Source organism: Psammomys obesus, unplaced genomic scaffold (genome assembly GCF_907164565.1).
Source record: "Psammomys obesus unplaced genomic scaffold, mPsaObe1.curated_primary_1811, whole genome shotgun sequence".
In the NCBI taxonomy this organism is placed as follows: domain Eukaryota; kingdom Metazoa; phylum Chordata; class Mammalia; order Rodentia; family Muridae; genus Psammomys; species Psammomys obesus.
The window spans coordinates 747342-769242 of NW_026585643.1; the positions used below are offsets into that span (position 1 = coordinate 747342).

Sequence of the window (21901 nt, forward strand, 5' to 3'; positions counted from 1 at the left end):
ACTGTAAAATGGCTCAGGGGAAATGTATGTATTTATATCTGAATCTTTAAGAGAGAGAGAGAGAGAAAGGGACCAGATAGGATGGCTTTGACCTATGGATAGGGGTCAAGAGCACTGGCTTTTCTAGAGGACCCGGGTCCGATTCCCGGCACCTACATGGCTGCTCATAGCCTTTTTTAAGTCCAGTTCCAGGGGATCCAACAGTCGCGTCTGGCCTCTGCCTGGACCAGGTATGCACATGCTATGCTTTAAGCAAAAAGACAAAGAGGAAGGAAAGGAGAGACAGAAAAAAAGAGCAAAATGTTGTCAATATTGAATGTAGATCTAAAATAAATGGGTATTCATCCTGTTTTTTGTTTTCTTCGATTTTCTATAAATAAAAGTTTCTCTAATAGTTTGGGAGAGAAATTGCTTCACGTGAACCACCATTTGCATGCAGATAGTGGTTGGCACCATTTACAGAAAGGTTTAATGTAAAGTAGAAGACCTTCGTTTGACCTCAGCAGAAGGCTCCAGCTGGTCTCCTGGACCACGGCTGAGGGCTTCTGAGTGAGAAGCCTCCTGCCCCTGCTCTGCTCCTGCGCTGACGCCAGCCAGCCCCCTGCCTTGCCCAGCTAAGTGGACTGTAGAGCCTTGCTGTCAGGTCTCCCCCTCTTTGCTTTTGGAGAGGCATTACGGCACAGGAGCATTAAGTGGCTGTGCCCACGCCGAGCTGCGTGCCTGGCTGCCGGCCACAGTGACAAAATGGTTTCCAATCTGCCTGAGTCCCTGGTACTCCTGGGGATGTGAAGAGAAGCCCAGATGTACTCCGCTTTCTCTCTCCTACATGAAGCCTCTAGGACTCAAGGCTGGCACACCGACCTTCCATTATTTGGACAGCGTTAAAGTTCAGATCGGTCTTAGGCTCCACTGAGCTCTTCTACCTTACCCACTGTCTTGGTCACTGCTCTCTGGCTATGAAGAGACACCATGACCACAGCAACACTTGTAAAGAAAGCATTTAATTGGGTGCTTGCTTATTATTATCCATTATTATCCCGTCAGGCAGGTACTGATGTAGCTGAGAGCTACATCCTGCTCCATAAGCAGAGAGAGAACTGGGGCCTGGCAAGGGTCTTTAAAACCTCAAAGCCCATCCCCAGTGACAAACAGTCCCTCCAAGGCCACACCTCCTAATCCTTCTGATCCTATCAGAGTTCCACTCCCTGATGACTAAGTAATCAAATATACTGGCCTATGGGGTGGCGGGGGGTGGGGCATTCTTACTCAAACCACTACACTACAAACACTTCAATCTTCTCTTTCCATCTTTGACCAAGGAAAATGACTACACTCCTTAGACATAACATCACATTTTTATTCAGGAAACATGACACAGGGCTGATGCTTACGGACATGAATTAAATTATATAAATCTGACAGCTACATTTTCCAGAAGAGACCCGGTTACTGTAAACAAGGAAGAGGAACCAGGAGGCTGCCCTAAGGACTGCAGTGGAAGTGGTCCACCGGGTGGGAAGAGAAGGGGACCGTGCAGAATCCACGCTTCCTGGCTCTGCCTGCGCTCAGGTCAGTGGCAGGCCTTGCTAAACTCCTGGAGGGCCCAACGCTTGTCCTCGGTTGCCAGCTTGAGCTGCGTGTACTCCTTCACCAGGTCCTCAAAGTCCTCCCCAAGGACCTCATAGGTTTTCAGGACCAGTCTCGATTTCTCCAGGTCTTGCTCTTGTAGGTGAATGGCTCCCTCCAGACGGTCCCTAAGAGCCCAGGCAGAGAAAGTTCAATAGAAAGACCTAAGTCCTCAGAAAGCAGACAGGTATTGAAACATGCCCACACGAACGTGACTGAAGAGCATGGGACTGGCTGTGAAGGGCGGGTCCACTTCTTGGGGGTTCCTACCTAATAAGACGATGCACTTCCACTTTCTCAGCACTGTAAGTGTCAGACAAAATCTTTAGCTCCTCCATCCTGACGGGGGGAGAGAGAAACGTTACACGGAAGATCCCAAATCACAGAAGAGTTTAGGGGCCAGTGAGATGGCTCAGTGGGTAACAGTGCTTGCTGTGCAAGCGATGAGGATCCAAGTTTAATCCCTGGAACCCATGTAGAGGTGGAAGATGAGAACTGGATCCACAGAGCTATCCTCTGACCTCTACATGCGCTGTGGTGCATGCACACACTCACCCCATCTTATACAGACACACACAGTTATACTGACACACACACACAGTTCTTTTAAAGTAGAGCCAAGAACGGGGGAGATCTCTAAGTTCAAGGCCATAAGCCCAGCCTGGTCTACAAAGTGAGTCTAGGAGAGCCAGGGCTACACAGAAAAACAAACAAACAAAAAAGGCCAAGGAAGGTTGGGAAGTTGAGGGCTGGAAAAAAAAATGACTCTGTGGTTAAGAGCCTTTATTCTCTTTCAGAAAATCTAGGTTCAAATTCCAGCACCCACAAGTCAGCTCACAACTGCTGTCACTGCAGATCCAAGGAATCCATCACCCTTTTCTGACCTTTGTGGTTACCAGAGGTCATACATGCAATCTTAACACTCATCATCAACACTCATCCACATAGAAAGTAATAATAAATCAAAACTTTTTTTTGGGGGGGTTTTCAATATAGGGTTTCTCTGTGTAGCCCTGGCTGTCCTGGAACTTGCTCTGTAGACCAGGCTGGTCTTGAACTCACAGAGATGCCCCTGCCTCTGCCTCCTGAGTACTGAAAGGCGTGGGATACTAACACCTGGCCCAAACATACTTTTTTTTTTTTAAATTAAGATTTATTTATTTATTATACAGTGTTCTGCCTGCATATACCAATACACCTGCATGCTAGAGGAGGGTGCCAGATCTCATTATAGATGGTTGTGAGCCACCATGTGGTTGCTGGGAACTGAACTCAGGACCTCTGGAAGAGCAGCCAGTGCCCTTAACCTCTGAGCCATCTCTCCAGCCCCAAAACATACTTTTTAAAAAAAGATTTATTTATGTATATGAGCACTCTCTTTGCATGAATGTCAGCATGACAGAAGAGGGCATCAGATTCCATTACAGATGGTTGTGGGTGCTGGGAACTGAACTCAGGACCTCTGGATGAGCAGCCAGTGCAGTTAACCACTGAGCCATATCTCCAGCCCCCAAAACAATTTTTTTTTAAATGAGCAGCTAACTCTTGTGGTAGCCCACACCTTTAACCCCAGCATTCAATAGGCAGAAGCAGGTAGAACTCTGAGTACAAGGCAGCCTGGCCTACATAGTGAGTTTCAGGGCAACCAGCTCACCAGGACCAGGACTAGGACCACATAATGAGACCCTATCTAAAAAGAGAGAGAGAGAGAGAGAGAGAGAGAGAGAGAGAGAGAAAAGAAAAGAAAGAAAGAGCCGGGCTCAGTGGCACATGTCTCTAATCCCAGCACTCAGGGAGGCAGAGGAAGGCAGATCTTTGAGTTCGAGACCAGCCTTGTCTACAAGGACAGCAAGACTACACAGAGAAACCCTGTCTTGAAAAACCAAAAAAACCGTGGTAGCTAGCTAGCCACAGTCAATGTACAGAGAGAAAAAGTCACTGTGAATCCCCAAGCAGCTGGCTTCACAGTAAAACACCTATTTCAGAAGGCTCTAAAATTAATACCTAAGAGTGCCGAAAGCTTTTGGTAACACCAAGAAAGGCCAATTACACTGCTGTGTGACACTGCCTGGGACCCAGTGGTCCTAGGCACGGAGAGGAGAGATGAGGAGCAGGATGGGGGAGCAGCAGGTGAGACAGAGTCCCTTTGATCCACCGGCTCGCCGCTCACCTGAGCTTGAGGATCATAGCGCTACACTTGACCTCCAGGTACTGGGTGTTGATTCGGTCTAGCTCGGGCTGAGTCTTCAGCCGGTGCTCCTGAAGAAGACTCTTTAGCAAGCTGAGGCAGCGGAGAAGCACCTGTAGCCCCAGAGAGAGGATAAGGAAACCGTAAGAGAAGGCCTCAGCTTGCCTAAGGGGTCCTGGGGTCAAAAAAAAGGAAGGCCGCTGCCGACAAACCTGGGAGTAGGTAGCCCTTTTCTTCTCCAGCAGCACCAGCTGCTCCTTCTGCTGGCCCTTGGCCTCAAGGCACTGCTGCTTCTCTCCCACCAGGACCTCTGTCAGCGACCACACCTTGGCTGCTTTCAGCGCTTCTCCATCAGTATCTGCACAGAGAGGACAGGAAAACCCCAATAGACAACGCCCTGCAAGGCCCTTTCTCTAATGCCCCGTCCTACGTCCCAGGTCAGGCCTCTTCCCTGCTTTCCCAACAGTGTCTGCATCTTCTACTCAGGTTCTCTAGCTCTGCAGCCCAGGATGTCCAAGGAATGACAAATAATAGGCCTACTGTAGGCCCTGGAGGGCCAGCTCCACCTGCTTTGCCCCAGGGTGCTGGGATTAATGGCATGTGCCATCACACCCGACTTATTCGGATTTATTTTTAGTTATGTAGCTGTAGGGGGAAGGTGCCTGCAGAGGCCACAGGTGTCACGAGCCTTCTGTCACTGGAGTCACAGGCAGGTGTCAACTGCCCAGTGTGGGTGCCAGGAATGTCTACTGCAAGAGCAGCCAGGCGCTCCTAACTGATGAGCCACCACTCCAGCCGTTGTTCATAGGCATTCCTGTATTTGCGTTTCTTTATTTTAAAATTATGTGTGCACATGCGTGTGGTGGGATTATTAATGTTAATGTTGATTCATATTATTATTAAGGCAGCAGTTATCCCTTAACCTGCTATTTTGGAAACAGACGAACACAGAAACCTGTTAGGTTTTTAAGAAGCCTCACTTAACATACCTGAGGCTGAGCAGACATTAGCCCTCTGAGCTAGCTTGTCTATTTCACACCCAAAAGTCCCCCATAAAAATACTTGCAGATGTTTTCCACTTGGCTAGCTTTTCTCCATCAAGCCAATCCTCAGAGCAGGCTGTTTTTAGCCATGTTCACACTAACCCATGCTTACATCTCCTCGCCTTCTTTCCTCCAAGCCCATGAACCTCAGCTCTGCCTACGTCTCTTTTGTCCAGCCCAGGTATAGGCAGTTTTATTAGATTATCCAATAATCCCAACACTTGGGAGGCTAAGGCGGGAGAACTACAACAGGTTTGAGGACAGCCTGGGCTACAAAGTGAGTTCCTGGTGAGACAGCCTGGAATATAGGCGAAGACCTGTTTCAAACCCACACAGAACTGAAAAAGCCTGCTAACCAGGGAGGCTGAAGGAACATGAGCAGGCCAGGGCGGCTCTCACCTGAGCTGGGGTCGTGGTAGCACAGCAGGGTGAAACACTTCCTTTTGAGCTGCTCCTCCACCTCCAGCTGGAGCCGCGCCCTCATCCACACGAAATCCTACAGAGAGGCGCACGGACTGTCAGCACCAGGAAGACCCTTCCGGGGGATGTGAGGACAGATTGCCTCACATGTAACCAATGAAACCAGACCAAGATAGCCTGGGATGGCAGTCCCCTAATCCTAGCATTTGGAAGACCGAGGCAGGACGGGGAGTTCAAGGCCAGAGACTACATGAGACCCTGTCTCAAAATCACAAATTAAACACAGCACCAAGCAAACCATGCTCTAGGCACCCAGTAGAGTCCTACCGGGGGTTCTGTTTATTCTTGTCAAATGCGGACCGTGGGCATGCTAGGCAAGGTCCACCACTGAGCTGTCTCTCTATCCCTGCAAGTGGTTTAAGCTGGTACAATAAAGCTGCCAAGCACCCAAGGGCCTAGACACTCTTCAGAGTGCTACTGGAGGTATCACTTTTATTTATTGTTTGTTATTGTTTCTTTTTTCTTTTTTGAGACAGGGTTCTCTCTCTATAGCATTGGCTGTCCTAGAACTCACCATGTATACCAGGCTGGACTCAAACTCAAGGGGTCTGTCTGCCTCCACCTCCCAAGTGCTGGTTCTAAAGGCTTGCACTACCACTGCCTGACTTTATTGTTTTCTGGGATAGACTTGTTACATAGACCCAGGCTGGCTTTGAACTCAGAACCCTCTGCTTCAGGACCCAGGGATTACAGACATGAACCTCTACTCCTTTTGTTTGATTTATTTCTGAGACAGGGTCTTACTGTGTTACCTGTCTCCCGGTAGCCTGGAACTAGCTAGCTGGACCAGGATAGACTTGAACTCAGAGATCCACCGACATCTGCCTTCAAGTTTGAGGACAGTCTGGCCTATATAGTGATATCCTGCCTAAGAAAAAAACAAGGGGATGGGCCAAGAGTGGTAGAACATGCCTTTATTCACAGCACTCAGGAGGCAGGGGCAGGTGGATCTCTGTGAGTTCAAGCCCAGCCTGGTCTACACAGAGTTCATCCAGCCATGACTACACAGTTAGGTCTGGTCTCCCAAAAGTGTTTGTTTTTGTTTTTTGAGACAGGGTTTCTCTGTGTAGCCCTGGCTGTCCTGGACTCACTTTTGTAGACCAGGCTGGCCTTGAACTCACAGAGATCCACCTGCCTCTGCCTCCCTGAGTGCTGGGATTACACGCGTGCATCACTGTGCCCTGCTAAAAAAGCTTTTAAAAGGAGGAAGACCGGAGATGGCTCAGTGGTTGAGAGCACTGGCTGCTCTTCCGGAGGACCCAGGTTTGCTTCTGTTTACAGCAGCTGTAACTCCTGCTTCAGGAAACCCTTCTGTAGTCTCCTCAGGCATGGGGTGCACAGACCGTACTTATGGGCAAAACACTTCTATAAAGTGAGAATGAGCAAGGGGAGTGTTACATCATCAACACGCGACGTTCATATATATATGTATACACACATACGTATACTGCATTTCACTCTCTCAGTCTCCGGTCGGGCGAGTGGCAGAGTGAGATGAGACGGGGACTTCGTGTTTGGAAATTCCTCCAGAGGATGCACACATGGAGTGGTCATGGTGGCTCTGAGGCGCGTCCCCTTTAGAAGTCAGCCTGGGGCAAGCAGTGTTGCCCCAAGCAGACAAGGCACGTGCGGAGGACAGAAAAACACACTCGGTTGGGTAAATCATCTGAAAGAGCACTGGCCGCTCGTCCAGGGACCCCGGTTCAAGTCCCAGTGCCTATAGGGAACTCCAGTTCTAGGGGATCTGATCTCTGATGCCCTCTTCTGGCCGCCATGTGCACTCCACACACATGGTGCACAGACACACAATTAGGCAAAACATCCATTAACTAATAATAATAATAGTAGTAGTAATAATAATAATAATAATAATAATAATAATAATAATAATAATAATAATAATAGGAGGAAAAAGAGAAAATGTTAGCTGTGGGTGTAGCACAGTTGGCAGAGCGCTTGCCTAGCACACAAGAGGCCTTGAGTTTGACTCCCAGCACCTCCTAAACCAAGCATGGTGGTACACGCTTATAATCCCAGCACTTGGGAGAACAGTTAGGAGGACCCAAAATTCAAAGCCAACCTCAAACAAATACTTAACATCCTGTTGAAAGAGACAGACAGCTGATATAGGAGGACTTAAAACGCTGGGTCCCGTATCCACCTCCGACCTGTGAGGGAGGCATGAGCTCCAGCAGGTCAGCCTTGTCCAGCCCCAGCAGTGGGGGCATCTCCGTCTCCTGGCCAGGACTGGAAAGCTGTGTCAGCTCAGTTACAAGCAGCCGCTGTTCAAGGGTCTCATGAAACTAAAAACAAAACAAAACAAAACAAAAAATGATTTTAAGATTTTTGACTTAGCTGGACAAAGATGGCGCATGCCTTTAATCCTAGTCTACTGTAGCCAGTTCCAGGCTAGCCAGGGCTATGCAGTAAGGGCTACACCACTCTCAGAAGAACAAAACAGAAAGGACTTCATCCCCACATCTTCCATCCCCATGCACCTCTCCTCAAAGTCCTCAAGTGAGTCACTAGGGTTCTCCCCCCCTTCCTCCCCCCTCCTCACCCCCTCCCCGTGTCCATCCTTTCTTTTCCCCTTCTCTTCTTTTTCTTCCTATAGGGTCTCACTGTGTCGCCCAGGCTGGCCGCAAATCCCCACCCTGCAGCTCCTCCCACAGCCTCACAAGCCCTGGGTAACCACTGTGTGCTGTCACAGCCGGCTAGCCTGGCTGTCCTCCTCCCTGCAGCCAGCACTACCTCGCTCCTCCGGCCTCACCTTCTTGTCTTCCGAGGTCAGGTTCGTGTCTTGGGCCTTGACATAGTAGTCCACGAGCAGCTCTTGGATGACCCTCTGCAAGATCTCGTACCTCAGCCACGCCGTCCTATGCAGCCGGACTTCATTCCACGCCTCCCAGCAGAACAAAGTCCCTGCCTGAGACCCTTTCTCTCGCAGGGACTGCAGGGTCCTCCCGCCGCCCCTTCTCCCAGGGGCGGTACCTGAGCCTGCTCCTTTGCCAGCGTGAGGCTTAAGCCGCTTTCGTCCACATGCTGCGAGAGCCTAAGCAACAGCTTGCTGAAATTCGGGTTCTGTATCAGATCCTCTTCACTCAGGGCACAAGGAGGAAACTGCTTGTCACACACTTGAAAAATGACAGACAAAGCCAACACGTGGACTCCTTGCTTTACGGAACCGGGCACAGCACGGGGCGTAGCCTCTCTGTGCCCTGTGAAAGGTTGCCTTTGCAGTACTGAAATGCCCATCTCTGTACCGGGCAGGGCTTTTCTTACAGCTGCATCCTATTTTGTAAACACTCCCTCCAACCCCTTCGGACTGATTTACTAAAGAGCTGAGCGGAGCTGGGCGCCGTGGCGCACCCCTGGAATCCCAGCACTCAGGGAGGCAGAGGCAGGTGGATCTCTGTGAGTTTGAGGCCAGCCTGGTCTACAGAGTGATTCCATGACGGCCAAGGCTACACAGAGAAACCCTGTCTCAAAATAATTAAATAAATAAACGGATGAATAAATGAATGAATGAATAAAATAAAGAGCTGAACGGCCTATAGCAAAACAAGACAAGATAGGTGGGACTTTCAGGCGAAGATAGGAACTCTAGAAAGAATCAGGTGCAGGATTTGCCAGCCAGCTGCTGAGGCTGAGGAGAGGTAATGAGCCATGCGGCGGGACATAGATTAGTACAAAGGGGTTAATTTAAGTTATAAAAGCTAGTTAGGAGCAAGCCAAGGACGAAGCTTTCAAAATTAATAAAAGGTCTCCGTGTCATTTTTGGGAGCTGGCAGTCCGAAGAGAGCCCCTTTAGAACTGGCACCCAATGTATAATTGGCACTCAATGTATGTAATTGTATCACTTACTAAAAAAAAAAAAAAAAAAAAAAAAGACAACCCTGGTCTTAATGGGAAAGTTCTCTAAATAGAATGTAATTTAAACAGAAAAATAAGTAAAGCCAGGAGCCATGACACACCTGCAGTCCCTGCGACTCAGGAGGCTGAGGGAGGAGGGTCCTTGAGGCAGAAGGCTTTGGTATCAGCCTGACTACACGGTGAGATACTGAACAAACAGCTGCCAGCTGCTAAGGGTACTTGGCCCCAGCCTATGACCTGTGTCCGTTCCCCGGAAAGCACACGGCAGAAGGAGAGCACGAAGTCCTCATGTGTGTCCTCTGACTCGCTACACTTTAGTGCTCACATAAATAAGTGAAAAACAAAAACAAAACCAGAAACCAATGTGGTAGCACATGGGATCTCAGCACTAGGGAGATGCACACGCAGGAGAGTTAGGAGTTCGTGGCCAGCTTGGGCTACCTGACCTCCAGAGGGGCCTGCGTTACACTGTTAGGCGCTGCCTCGAAATACAAATCACAAATAAACCAGCAATCATACTCCAACTAGCCAAGCATTTACTTCATATACAAGGATGTTAATCACAAAGTAAGGTCTCGGTAGATGGAAATGTAATCCCCTGCCTCGCCCACCTAAATTCGGGGGTTACAGGCGTGCAATGCCCAGCCTGGCCAGAATCATTTGCGTTCCTGAGGAAAGAGAGGGAGACAGACACGGCAAGTCCCAGCTGTGGACTTGCTACCTTCCTCATTCACAAAAGCAAGGCTGAGAAAGGTAAAGCTAGAAACCAACTGGCCGCTTAGAATCCTCTCCTTGTCAGCAGAGCGGAGTAACCCTTGTGGGCAAACACCAGCACAGGCATGAAAGGACAAGCAAGAGCACGGTGTCTTCTGCTCGAGCGTCCCAGTTGCTCGAGACCTGTCTCCAACTCTCTCCCAGGGGCTTTCTGCTGAGGCCTGTTACCTACCAAACACTCACGTGTTTAATCTTTGGATTGTTATTAAGTCATTTTAGAGTATAAGAAGTCTTTTATTTGCATTTTCTGGCCTGAAACTGGGTGTGGTGGGGCACAGTTACAATCTCTGTATTATAAGGCGGAGGCAGGAGAATCAGAAGTTCAAGGCCAGCCTCAGCTACCAGAGGAACATGAAAACACAAGCAGGAAAGAAGCCTTTAATGGACAGGCCAGCCGCCTCTTACCCTGACAAAAGATTGCCAATGCACCATAGCAAGCAGATAAGCAGATACTGGGTCAGCACGGGCAGTTGGTACACCTGCTTCTGATGTGCCCCAGAACCTCCTAGATTTCACTTTCCTCAGCTACGGGGGCTCTGTGAGTGAAATCATTCTGATGGGACACTGGGAGGCTTTTCGTCACAGGAGAAAAGGATCTGGACAAAACCCCTGGAAAAGTCATCAGGCCTTTTGCAGAGACTTACGTGTGGTGGTTAGAAGATGCACAGGGCCCATGTGTTTGAATGCTTGGCGTGGTATAGAGAGTAGCATTATTAGGAGGTGTGGCCTTATTGGAGGAAGTATTTCACTGTAGAGGCGGGGCTTTGTTCAAGCTAAGCCCAAGGTGAGACAGTCTCCTGGCTGTCTTTGGATCAAGATATAGAACTCTTGACTCCTTCAGCCTGCAGGCTGCCATGCTTCCAGCCATGATGATAACGGTCTGAGCCTCTGAACTGTAAGCCAGCCCCAGTTAAGTTTTCCTTTGTAAAAGCTGCCTTGGCTGTGGTGCCTCTTCACAGCAATAAAACCCTAAGACACCACCCTTACCTTGCTGCAGTATTTCCACCCCTTCTCCAGGTGAGCAGAAATCTCCGGATGCCATCTGATTTTCTTGGCGTTATCTGTATGGAACCAGATGGAAGAAAACTGCAAGATGAGCAAACCCCTGGCTGGTCCAGGTGACCACAACCTGAGACAGTCTTCCCAGGCCTAGGCTGGTCTCAAACTCTGTGCCGCTGAGGCAGGCCTTTAACTTTCAACCCTCTTCACCCGCCTCTTCCTCCTGGGCGCTAGGATTGAGGGTGTGTGCCACCAAATCTGCCTCAGAGATGTTTCTTATAGGACAGGGCTGTATCAGACATCAGGGTCCCCAAACTTCAGCGTTTTATGGACAAACTTACAAGAACATTACATTCCAAGAACAAATCCCAAGCTGTCCAAAAGATGACTCTGAAGAGAAACCCTCCAACTCCCCTCCCTACCCACCCCAAGTCCACTAAGGTCTAGTGGAAGGCTTCTCCCTACCACTACCACTGTGCTGAAGATACAAACTGTTGCTCTCGTGTTCCCAGTAAACTGGGGGGGGGGGGGGGGGTGGAGAGGAAGGGATCCAAGAGTGCCTTTTGCCCAGGCACAGCTCACTGGCTTTCTGGTGCTTCTCTGACCATGTCATCTCACGGAAGAGCTCCTATCAGGAGCGACAGAGACCCTTGAACAACAGCAGCCTTTTCCGTAACTACACCTAGAGAAGAGGACACGACAACAGTGTCCCGCAGACTGCAGAGGAAGGTGACACAGTTACGGGTGTTTTTGTCCAAAGCCTGGAGGGCCTCGAACTGTCCTCAACAGAGAGCGGGGAGAGACAGAACAGGAACACAAACACTGCCCGCCCACGCTTGCTCCAAACAGCAGCTGAGCCCAAATCAGCGCCGACCCTGAAGCTGATTAGGACGTAGCGCTTCACGTCGACAGAACACTGGCTTACTCGCTCCTTTGAGGAGCCTTAAGAAAGCGACTACCCGCTCGTTTTGCAACGCGGTCTAGAAGACGCAGCTGAGGAGGCGCAAAGCTAGGCCTGCCACAAATGAGCGTTTCCGCGGCAGTTTCCGCGAAACGCTCGCTCTTCTGGCGCCAACCCTCTTCCACCTGCAAAACAGGCGATAACGATCCCTGCTGAACTGAAACGTCAAGAATTACCAACGATCGACCTGTCAACAAAAGCTACTTAGCTAAGTTTCCCGGATAAAGTTCGGTTCACGGTTGGGCTACGCCTGCAAACGAAGTTTAGGCACCCAGTCAGGCACCCAACCACCAGGGTTTCAACCGGTCGGGGGGGTCCTCAGCGGCCGCAGGTCAGGACCCCGGCTGCACCCCACCCTGCGCAGGCCGCGGGAGGCACACGCGCGGGGGGCGCCCAGCGCAGGGCTCTGACGCAGGCGTGCTTCGAGCCCCTGGGCGCGGACTGACCGTACGGGCTGGTTTCCCAAGAGGTGACCCTGGCAAGGCCCGAGATAATCAAGATGCAGGACGCGCTCTCCGGCGCCGACCTACCGTCTGGGCCGCCAAGGAGTCCCAAGGGCGAGCGCACGGACGAAGAGAGCCAACCCGCACACCCCGCCGCGAGGGGACCGAGGCCGGGGACTGCCGGGGACGGTCGCTCCCGCCGGCGGAGGCGGAACCGGCCAGAAAGGAGCCACGGGGCGGGGCGGGGCGGGGCGGGGCGGGGCTGCGCTGGGCGGGAACGGAGACCCCGCCCCGGGAGCGCGCGCCGGGGGCGCAACTGCCGCGGAGAGCCTGGGAAGGGGGACCTAGGCATGGAAGGCCACAGCCTGCCTCTGTGGTCCTCGATGCTCGAACAAATCGCACCTCTGCGGGCCTCCTCTGGAAGGTGTTTTGTTGTTTTAGGTTTATTTACAAGATAGAGTTTCTCTGCATAGCCCTGGCTGACTCGGTCCTGGAGCTCGCTTTATAGACCAGGCTGTCCTGGAACTCAGAGACCTGCCTGCCTCTGCCTCCCGAGTGCTGAGATGAAAGGTTCATGCTACTGACCCCCGTTGCTTGACTTTTATTTAGAGACGTGGGCGCGCGCATGCGCTCTCTGTGTGCCGCGTCCCCGGAGGTCAGAAGAGGGAGCCAGAGCTCTTTGAGCCGATGTTACAGGTGCTTGTGAGCTACTAGATCTAGAGGTTCTGAGACTTGAACTCAGATCCTCTGTAAGAGCAGTCAGTGCTCTTACCCACTGAGCGATCGCTCCAGCCCTGCCTCTTGGATTTCTTAATCCAGCCTCCTCTGCTCTCCCTTTATTATTTTTTTAAATCCCGTTTTACTTACTGTGTGTGCTACGTGCATTCTGGAGGTCAGAAGACGTTGTGGGAGTCCGCTCTTCCACGCTGCAGGTTCTGGGGGTGAAACTCACGTCATGGGTTTGGCAGCAAGCTCCTTTACCCGTTTATGTTAACTGCGGTGCCCTCCGTTTACCTTTCTCCCTTCACCCCTACCCCCGCCTACACTGATTTTACAAACCTAAGGGGACCCAACCAGGAGGAGAATTGTTTCAAGAAAATAAGCTGTTTAGCTGGACATGTACCACTCAGCCTTCACCCCACCTACCCTGGAAGTTGAGTCAGGAAGGTCTGAAGTTCAAGGCGAGGCCTGGGCACCATGCTGAAGTTGCCTCCTCCTCTCCCCCGCCTGAAAAATGAAAGTTTTATATGAAATTTACTGCTCCAAGGTTAGTTTCTAATTTTTTTGTTTATTTTACTGGTTTTATATATGTGTGTTGCCTGCCTGTATGTATGTGTACCGTTGTAAGCTTGGTGCTGTGGGGTCCCCGGGAACTGCTTACAGTTACCGTTAGGTGGGTGCTGGGAATTGAACCCAGGTTTTCTAGAAGGTCAATGGCTAAGCCATCTTCCTAGCCCAGTTACTAGATCTCTTGCATCAGGGAACAAACTGATAGGATGGTGCAAAGCGTGCTTGGAGACGGAGCTGTTCAGCTTTCCCTTTCACAGGGGTCACCTAAGACCCTGGAAAACACAGAGATTTTCATTACGGGGTTTCTGTAGTTTATTTTTGTTTTATATTCGCTGGTGTTTTGCATGTATGTGAAGGTCAACAGAAGAACTGGAGTAGAACTGGAGTTACCGATAGGTGTGCGCTGCCACATGGAAATTGAACCTGGGTCCTCTGGAAGGCCAGCCAGTGCTCCTAACCGCTGAGCCATCTCTCCAGCCCCTACATTATGATTTTTAACAGTAACAAATTACAGTTAGGAAGTAGCAGTGATAATAACTTTATGGCTGGGGTTCACCATAACATGAGGAACTGTATTAAAGGATCACAGCATCAGGAAGGTGGAGAACCACCACTTTAGAACAAGCTATGGCTAGTCATAGTGGAGGAAGAGGAGGAAGGAGGAAGGAGGAAGGACCAGCAGAGACTTCCACTACTATACACAGAGGAATGATCCAGGAGGGAAAGGATTTTTTGTGCCCTTGGTCAGAGCATCAGCTGCCATGTTTCATGTTTAATGCTAGAGGGCTGTCATTTTCCAAGGCTTTAAAAAAATTGTTTCTGCTTCCTCGGTTCTGCAATGCAGCCTCATTAAATACCAGGCCTATGCACCAACAGTGCTCAGAACAAAATAGCAAGCATGCTTTGGTGATTCTCAGCTGATCAGAGATTTACTGAAATTTCATCTCCCAAGTCTTCAGGTTCTTAAATACTGAACTACGAAGCCTTGGCTAAATGTCTGTAAAGCACGGGGAGACGGAGAGAGGTGATGGTACAGCAGCCTGCCTTCCAAAGGAGGATGGAGACAACAACGATGGGACCCTTCCATTGGACAGATCTTTGTGTGCCATTATCTCTTCCCTCTTTGTCCCTTTCAAGCCATGAGACCTTGGGCTACAGCTCTCCTTCCTGTCAAAAGGAGGGAATAACATATTTCTAGTAACTCCAGTCTCTTAGCATTGATGTAATGATCAAATGAGATAATGGCTAAGAAAGTGTGTTGGAGAGACTGTGTGAGTGAGGTGTTTTATTAAGTGCCTTGGGAGACACAAAGATAAATGTGACCTAATTCCTACCCTGAGGAAATTCACAGTCTGTTGAGAAGACACACATGAAAAGGGAATAATCCAAGGCAGTAAATAGGTGTCAAAAGGGCAGTTTAGATTATAAATGCAGAGGAACTTAAAGAGGGGACAGACATCGCTCTGCAGAAATAGATAGGGAAGACTATGAAATAAATCATATTTTCCCTGTGCCTGAAAGGGGAGGAAAAATTTAAAACATTTGGAATGAATAAAAGAGGCCAGAAAATTGATGCCTAGACGGGGGGTGGGGGGGGAGTATAGCTGCATTGGAGGTGCCAGGACACTGGGCATTCTGAAAGGGGGGTGAGGGTGGGGAGTTTCATGGGTGAGCTCTCTTTGAGAGTAGAGAGTTAACCCTCTAGAGCGTAGAGCACCCTAGTAACCAGAAATGCAGCGAAGGCACAGGACTTTAATCCCAGCACTCGAGGGGTAGAGACAAGCGAACCCCTGAGTTTGAGGCCAGTGTGATCTGCACAGTGAATTCCAGGACAGCCACGGCTATGTTAGCGAGACCCGATATCACTAAAGAAAACAAAAAAGAAAAACCCAGCAAAGGGTTACAAAAAGAACGTTCAAATCAGACTATTCAGAGTTCTTCGACAATAACCCCATCCCGCCCCACCCTGTGTTTCCTACTAACCTCCTCCCCAGATTTTTTATAAAAAGAATGCCCTCATTGAGGTGTTTTAATATTAAATATGTAAAGGATTTTGCTGTAACTGTTCGTTACCACAAGCCAGCTAGTGACACCCTCCAAAACTGCTCACTGTCCAGCATGGTGGCCACCCCAGCACTCTCAGCATTTAGGGGGGCTCGAGCAGGAAGAATTGTAGGGGCTGGTCTTTTAAACTCTGCTTTATTTGGGGTTCCTTAAAGCCTCTCCCTAACCTCCTCCCCTACCCCTAGGTAGGAGAAACAGGAGGTTAGAAGGGAAAGGAGACATCACCTTCTTTACTTCTTCTGGCTGGGTGGGGTCATCAGGTTCTTTAGCGGGGAATACCCATCTCACCGTCAGGACATCCAGCCGTCGAGGTAACCAGCAAACCAGCAAACCTGCAAGCCAGCAAGCCAGCAAGCCAGCAAGCCAGCAAGCAGTCCTCCATCTGTCTTCCTCAAGCTGCCGCCCCTTCTCTTTCTGGGCTCTAGTATTTCTACCCCTCAGAGTCCTCAGAATTCCACTAACTCCGGCTGGCAAAGAGCACACCCCGCACGAGGCAGTTATCAGCTGTGGACAAACTAAAATCTCATGCTTGGGATTAAGACAAAAACACATTTACATAACATAACAGTTTTTATAGAAACCAAAACTTTTATTACAAAGGATCCCAAACTTTAGGACAGCCTGGGAAACTCAGAGAGATCCTGTCTCAAAACCAGACAAAGAAGGGACTGAGGATGTTGCCAAGTGATAAAGAGTTTACTGCGATGAAAATATATCGTCCTGGACTTCAATCTCTAATACCATACATACATACACACATACACACCTATATGCATTTTTTGAGACAGGCCTCAAGTATTTCAGGTTGGCCTCAAACTTACAAATGTAGCCAAGGCTAGCTTTGAACTCCTGATTCTCCTGAATTCACCTTCCAAGTAAATAATCAAATTAAAAATATATATATATAATATTATATATTATATATATATTATTTTATTATATATTATTTTTATTATATATATATATAATAAAAAGAGTGGACATAGTAATACATATTTTTAATCCAGCACTAGGAAAGCAGAGGTAGGTGGGTCTCTGTGAGTTCAGGACCAGTCTGATTTACATAATGAGTTCTAGGACAGTACAACCAGGGATACATAGAGTTGTCAATAAATAAATAAACAGATAAATAAATAAATAGGGCTGAAGAAATGGCTCAGCGCTTGCTGCCTTTTCAGAGGACCCAAGTTTGGTTGCAAGCACCCACCCTGGGCAGCTCACACTCCCTGTAACTCTAGGTCCAGGAGAGCTAACTCCTTCGGCTCTCCCTGAGCATCCACATACATGTGCCCATACACACAGACATGTACATGCACATACATTTAAAATTCTGCGTGTTGGATGTAGTAGCACACACTTTTTGTTTAAAGAGTTTTGTTTTGGCTGGTTGGTTGGTTGGTTGGTTGGTTGGTTGGTTGGTTTTTTTGAGACAGGGTTTCTCTGTGTAGCCTTGACTGTCCTGGACTTACTTTGTAGATCAGGCTGGTCTCTAACGCACGGAAATCCACCTGCCTCTGCCTCCCTGAGTGCTGGGATTAAAAGCGGGTGCCACCTCGCCCGGCTTCTTCAGATTATTTTTATTTTATGGGCATTGGTGTTTTGCCTGCATATATGTGTGTGGGGGATGTCATATCTCCTAGAACTGGACTTACAGTCTGGCATGGACTGCCATGTGGGTCCCAGGAATTGAACCAGGGTCTTCTAGAGCAGCAGCCAGTGCTTTTAACTTCTGAGCCATCTTTCCAGCCTGGTGGTATACACTTCTCATCCCAGCACTTGGAGGCAGAGGCAAACAGATCTGTGAGTTGAGGCCAGAGTGGTGTACAAAGTGAAATTTTCTAGGATCATATGTAAGCGGAATAAGAGGTAGATATGCTGTTTGGGGGAATCTGGTCTTTTACTCACCATACGTGTTTTGCGAAAAGTACACATCCTTACTGGTACCAGCAAAGTAATTCACTATTTTGAGTTCATGTTTCCCCCCGCCCCCCTTTCCAGGTCTCCCTGCATGTCCCCAGCTACTGAGATCAAAGGTACACACCCACATGACCAGCCTGGCAACGCCTTTTTGTTGCTGGCAGCCAACATGAGGCTCCTAAAAGTCTTAGTTTGTCTGGGTGTATGTCCAAGAAACTGCTTCCTCCCTTCCTCCCAAGATGCCTACCTCCACACGCAGGATGCAACGGCACTCACTGGCTGAAAGAATGAACTCTGAACTCTCCCTCAGCACTAATCCCCTACCGCTTTATCAGCCCATGCAATGTTGGGCCTTTGTGGGCCGCTGTCTTCTTCCCTATGCTGTCTGCCTCACCTTCTGCTCTGCCACACTCCACATGCAAAGCTCACAACCATCCAGTTCTTCACTGCTCTTTAATGACGAAGCCCAGACTATGCTCCAGGACGCCTGAGCTAGATTGCTGCCAGGAGTGGGGGAATGCAGGACAAAAACAAATTAGGCAGAGTAGCTCTAATCAGTTAATTTTTTTTTTCAAGACATTGCTCTTAACCCAGGCTTCTGAAAAACCTTCGTGCATTTTAATGGGGTGATATAAGTAAACGGGAATCGGAGCGAAGATGACCTCCCCTTTCAGACTCTGCTGCATCGTTTAACCTTACAGAGAAGTGTGGAAATTTACAGGGTTCTCGCGGGCATCCTGCCTCCCACGCTGTAGTCAGGAAACAAGATGGTACACTAAACAGAGTCCAGCTGGCCTTTTTTTCTTTTTTCAAGACAGGGTTTCTCTGTGTAGCCCTGGCTGTCCTGGGATTCACTCTGTAAGCCAGGCTAGCCTCAAAGTTCGAGATCCGCCTGCCTCTGCCTCTCGAGAGCTAGGATTAAACACCTATGCCACCACCGCCAGTATTCAGCAGTCTATGAATGATTCTATCCTTGTATCCTATCAAAGGGAGCCGTTAAGTCTTGTTAAGTCTTGTTTCAGCGCTGATGCTGAAAACATGGGCTTTAACTGACTGGTTGCAAAGCTGGGAAATCAAAACTGCAAAGCTAGGAGATGAAAATATTCATTTGACTCCCGTGGCGGTTCTCACCTGCCATTCCAGAACTCAGGAGGATGAAGTGCTGAGAGTTCAAGGCCAGCCTGGACTGTGGTGAAACCTTATCTCAAAAAAGACAAAAACAGTCCCCCCCCAAAACAGACTCTCTATAGCGCGGCCTCCAAGGCTGACCGACAGACAAAATCAACAACCAAACCAGTAACAACAACTGATGACAACAGCAAGAAGTAGCTTTCAGCATCATCGAGCTTGTTAAATCAATTGTTCAGAAAAAGTTCAAAGCATAAGCGTTATCAGCCTGAGAGTGTCTGAACGCACGAGGGGCTGAGGAACAAGTTTCAGGGATGAGAACACTCCCATGTCGTGGAGACTTTGGAATTGTTTTCAAGGCATTCACTGGAAACGAGGGTATTCAAAGTGACAAAGACTCATGATTAAGCTGGAAAATGTCATGGCCATTTATAAGTGCACAATTTGAGAAGAAAATAAGAAGATAAAAGAAAATATGTAATCAACCTGTGACACCGAATGGAATTTTCAAGACAAATGTTTATAATGTACCTTTTTTTTTTTTTTTTTGCAGTGGCTTAGTCCTTCTGAGGGGAGTTTAAGCCCTCCCACATTATAGCCTCCAGGGCTCGCCGGCTATTCTCGTAAACTTGTTACACAGGGAGCCAGGCTTTTGCTCTGAGACACTATTGAGAGCTGGAATATAAACTAGCCCTCATAGAAATTTTAGATCTCAAAGAAAACCAAAGGAAAGGAATTCGGACCCAAAATAGGATAGATTGAAATAGTTTTTTTGCCAAAGCACTATGAGCCTGTGAAGGGAAGTTATTCAGGAGAGGAAATGGAGGAGCCTTTTGAAAAGCCAGGCATGAAGCAGAATGCACTCAGTTCCTGCTGTAGCTGTGTGTGTGCTCTTTTGACTCCATTGAAAGCGTGTGCGTGCTGCTGAAAGCATTTCCCCGGGGGCTGGGGAGATGGCTCAGCGGTTAAGAGCACTTGTGGCTCGTCCAGAGGACCCCCAATTCCCAACACACACGGTGGCTTAGACGTTTGTAACTCCAAGACCCTCCTTTGGCCTCCACGGCACTGCATATAGTGCAGACAAAACAGCCATATAGATTATATAGATAAAAAGATGATAGATGATAGATAGATAGATAGATAGATAGATAGATAGATAGATAGATAACAAGCTAAATTGCTGATGAAAGAGGTTTTCTCCCTTAAAATTCAAATACTAACCACTGGGAGATGTGGGTCATCCCAAGGGCATTTGGAGTTTCATGCTTGAGAAGAATTTATATTTCCATCCAGAAACGCCTCCTGAGATTAAAGCCTTATGGCAGAAAAAGCAAAAGCAAGGAGAAGCTAGCAATTGAGTGTACTCTCCATATTCTATTTACAGTGAGAAATTCAGTTCAGCTAATTTACAGTATGCACCCAAGATAGCTAGAGAGGTTGCTACATTTAAGTTCTTTGTGAATGACTCCCCCTTGTTAAAAGTATTCAAGCACAGATGATTGTGGAGTGAATTTCTGGGGTGTGCTCAGGGAGGCAGAGGCGGTGGATCGCTGTGAGTTCTAGGCCAGCCTGGTCTACAAAGCAAGTGCAGGAAAGCCAAGGTTACATACACAGAGAAACGCTGTTCCAAACACCTCCCCACCTCCCCCCCCCCCCCCCCCCCCCCCCGCCCCCCTCCCCACCCCCAAAAAAAAGAAAGAGAAAAGAAAGTGAAGCCAGCACTCAGGAAGCAGAGGCAGACAAATCTCTTGTGAGCTCAAAGTGTATGATGTCTATAGAGTGAGTTCCAGGACAGCCAGAGCTACACAGAGAAACCCTGTAGGCATAAGGTTATTGTGTAACTCAAATGCTGATTCCTGTACCTGTCTCCATACCTGATTTCAATCCTTGTTCTGAGACTCTCTTGTCTCAAGGTTGTGTAAACATCGCTCCCAATTTGTCCCTGATATGCCAATAAAGCAGTTTACAGTCAATCAATGAACAGGTGAGAGAATAGGGCTGAACTTCCTGCCAGCCAGGGGAGAAAGAGACAGAGGAAGAAGAAGGGGATTCAGCCACTGGAGAGGTCCAGGGGACATCAAAAGAAAGGAGCTGGAGCAGAAAAAGCTGAAAAAGCTACAAATGCAAGTATCTCTGGGATATATGCTGGGAGAAAGCCAAATTAGCCTAGAGGGTTAAGAATAGAGCAATTACTGCTCAGTTCTTGTGCTGTGAAGCTTGTTAAAATAATGTAACAGAGTCTCAGTTAATAGTGTGATGGCTGGATTAAGAGAGAAACTAAAAAACAGACACAGCTATATAAAAGTAACCTTAGCAAAACCCTTTCTCAGGCAACAACAACAAAGTGAAGGTAAGCAGCCACCCACCCTCAGAGACTCCTCAGAATCTCACTATGTAACTCAGACTAGCCTCACTGACAAGCCACAAATGCTGGAGTGCTGGGGATATAGCATGGGCCAGCATGTCCTCTGGTATATATTCTTTCCTATACTTTTTTGGGGTTGTTTGTTTATCTTTTTGAGACAGGGTTTCTTTGTATAGCTCTGGCTGTCCTGGAACTCACTCTGTGGACCAGGCTGGCCTTCAACTCAGAGATCTACCCTCCTCTGCCTCCCCAGTGCTGTCATCACCACCCAGTCCTTTCCTGTATTTTTATTTCATAAATATATAGACTTTTTAAAGCCAATTATTATTATGTACATATAATTTTGATACATATTTATTGTTAATGATTTTTGCTTTTTTGTTTGCTTTGGGAGGATTATTTGTTTTTTTTGTTTTGTTGTTTTTCGAGACAGGGTTTCTCTGTGTAGCCTTGGCTGTTCTGGACTTGCTTTGTAAATCAGGCTAGTCTCTGCCTCCCTGAGTGCTGAAATTACAGATGTTCACCACTGTGCCCGGCTGGATTTTATTTCATTTTTTTCTTTAACATGAGGGTTTCATGTAGTTCAGGCTGGCCTTGAACTCACCATGTAGCCAAAGACAACCTTGACTTCCTGGTCCTCCTGCCTTGACTTCTCAAGTGCCAGGATGATAGGTGGGCACCAGCACCCCCAGTCACCTTTTAAACACACACACACACACACACACACACACACACACACACACACACACA

At 48.4% G+C, this 21901-nt stretch overlaps 1 protein-coding gene across 1 annotated transcript; it reads right to left on the bottom strand.

The window, feature by feature from the left end:
* Nucleotides 1-1336: 1336 nt before the first annotated feature.
* Nucleotides 1337-12613, bottom strand: Haus4 (HAUS augmin like complex subunit 4). Its single transcript, XM_055615719.1, has 10 exons — nucleotides 12475-12613; nucleotides 10972-11045; nucleotides 8329-8471; nucleotides 8108-8239; nucleotides 7506-7640; nucleotides 5257-5353; nucleotides 4027-4172; nucleotides 3797-3927; nucleotides 1897-1965; nucleotides 1337-1754 (listed from the first exon to the last, which is right to left on the bottom strand). The coding sequence occupies exons 2-10, from the start codon at nucleotides 11024-11026 to the stop codon at nucleotides 1571-1573; spliced, it is 1092 nt and encodes a 363-aa protein (XP_055471694.1). The 5' UTR covers nucleotides 11027-11045; nucleotides 12475-12613; the 3' UTR covers nucleotides 1337-1570.
* Nucleotides 12614-21901: the final 9288 nt, after the last annotated feature.

Coding starts and splice junctions, on each gene's coding strand:
- Haus4 (XM_055615719.1), bottom strand. CDS start 11,026: ATGGCATCCGGAGATTTCTGCTCACCTGGAGAAGGGGTGGAAATACTG. Junction 8,240..8,328: donor TGGCAAAGGAGCAGGCTCAG/GTACCGCCCCTG, acceptor TTCTGCTGGGAG/GCGTGGAATGAAGTCCGGCT. Junction 7,641..8,107: donor TGACCTCGGAAGACAAGAAG/GTGAGGCCGGAG, acceptor TTTTGTTTTTAG/TTTCATGAGACCCTTGAACA.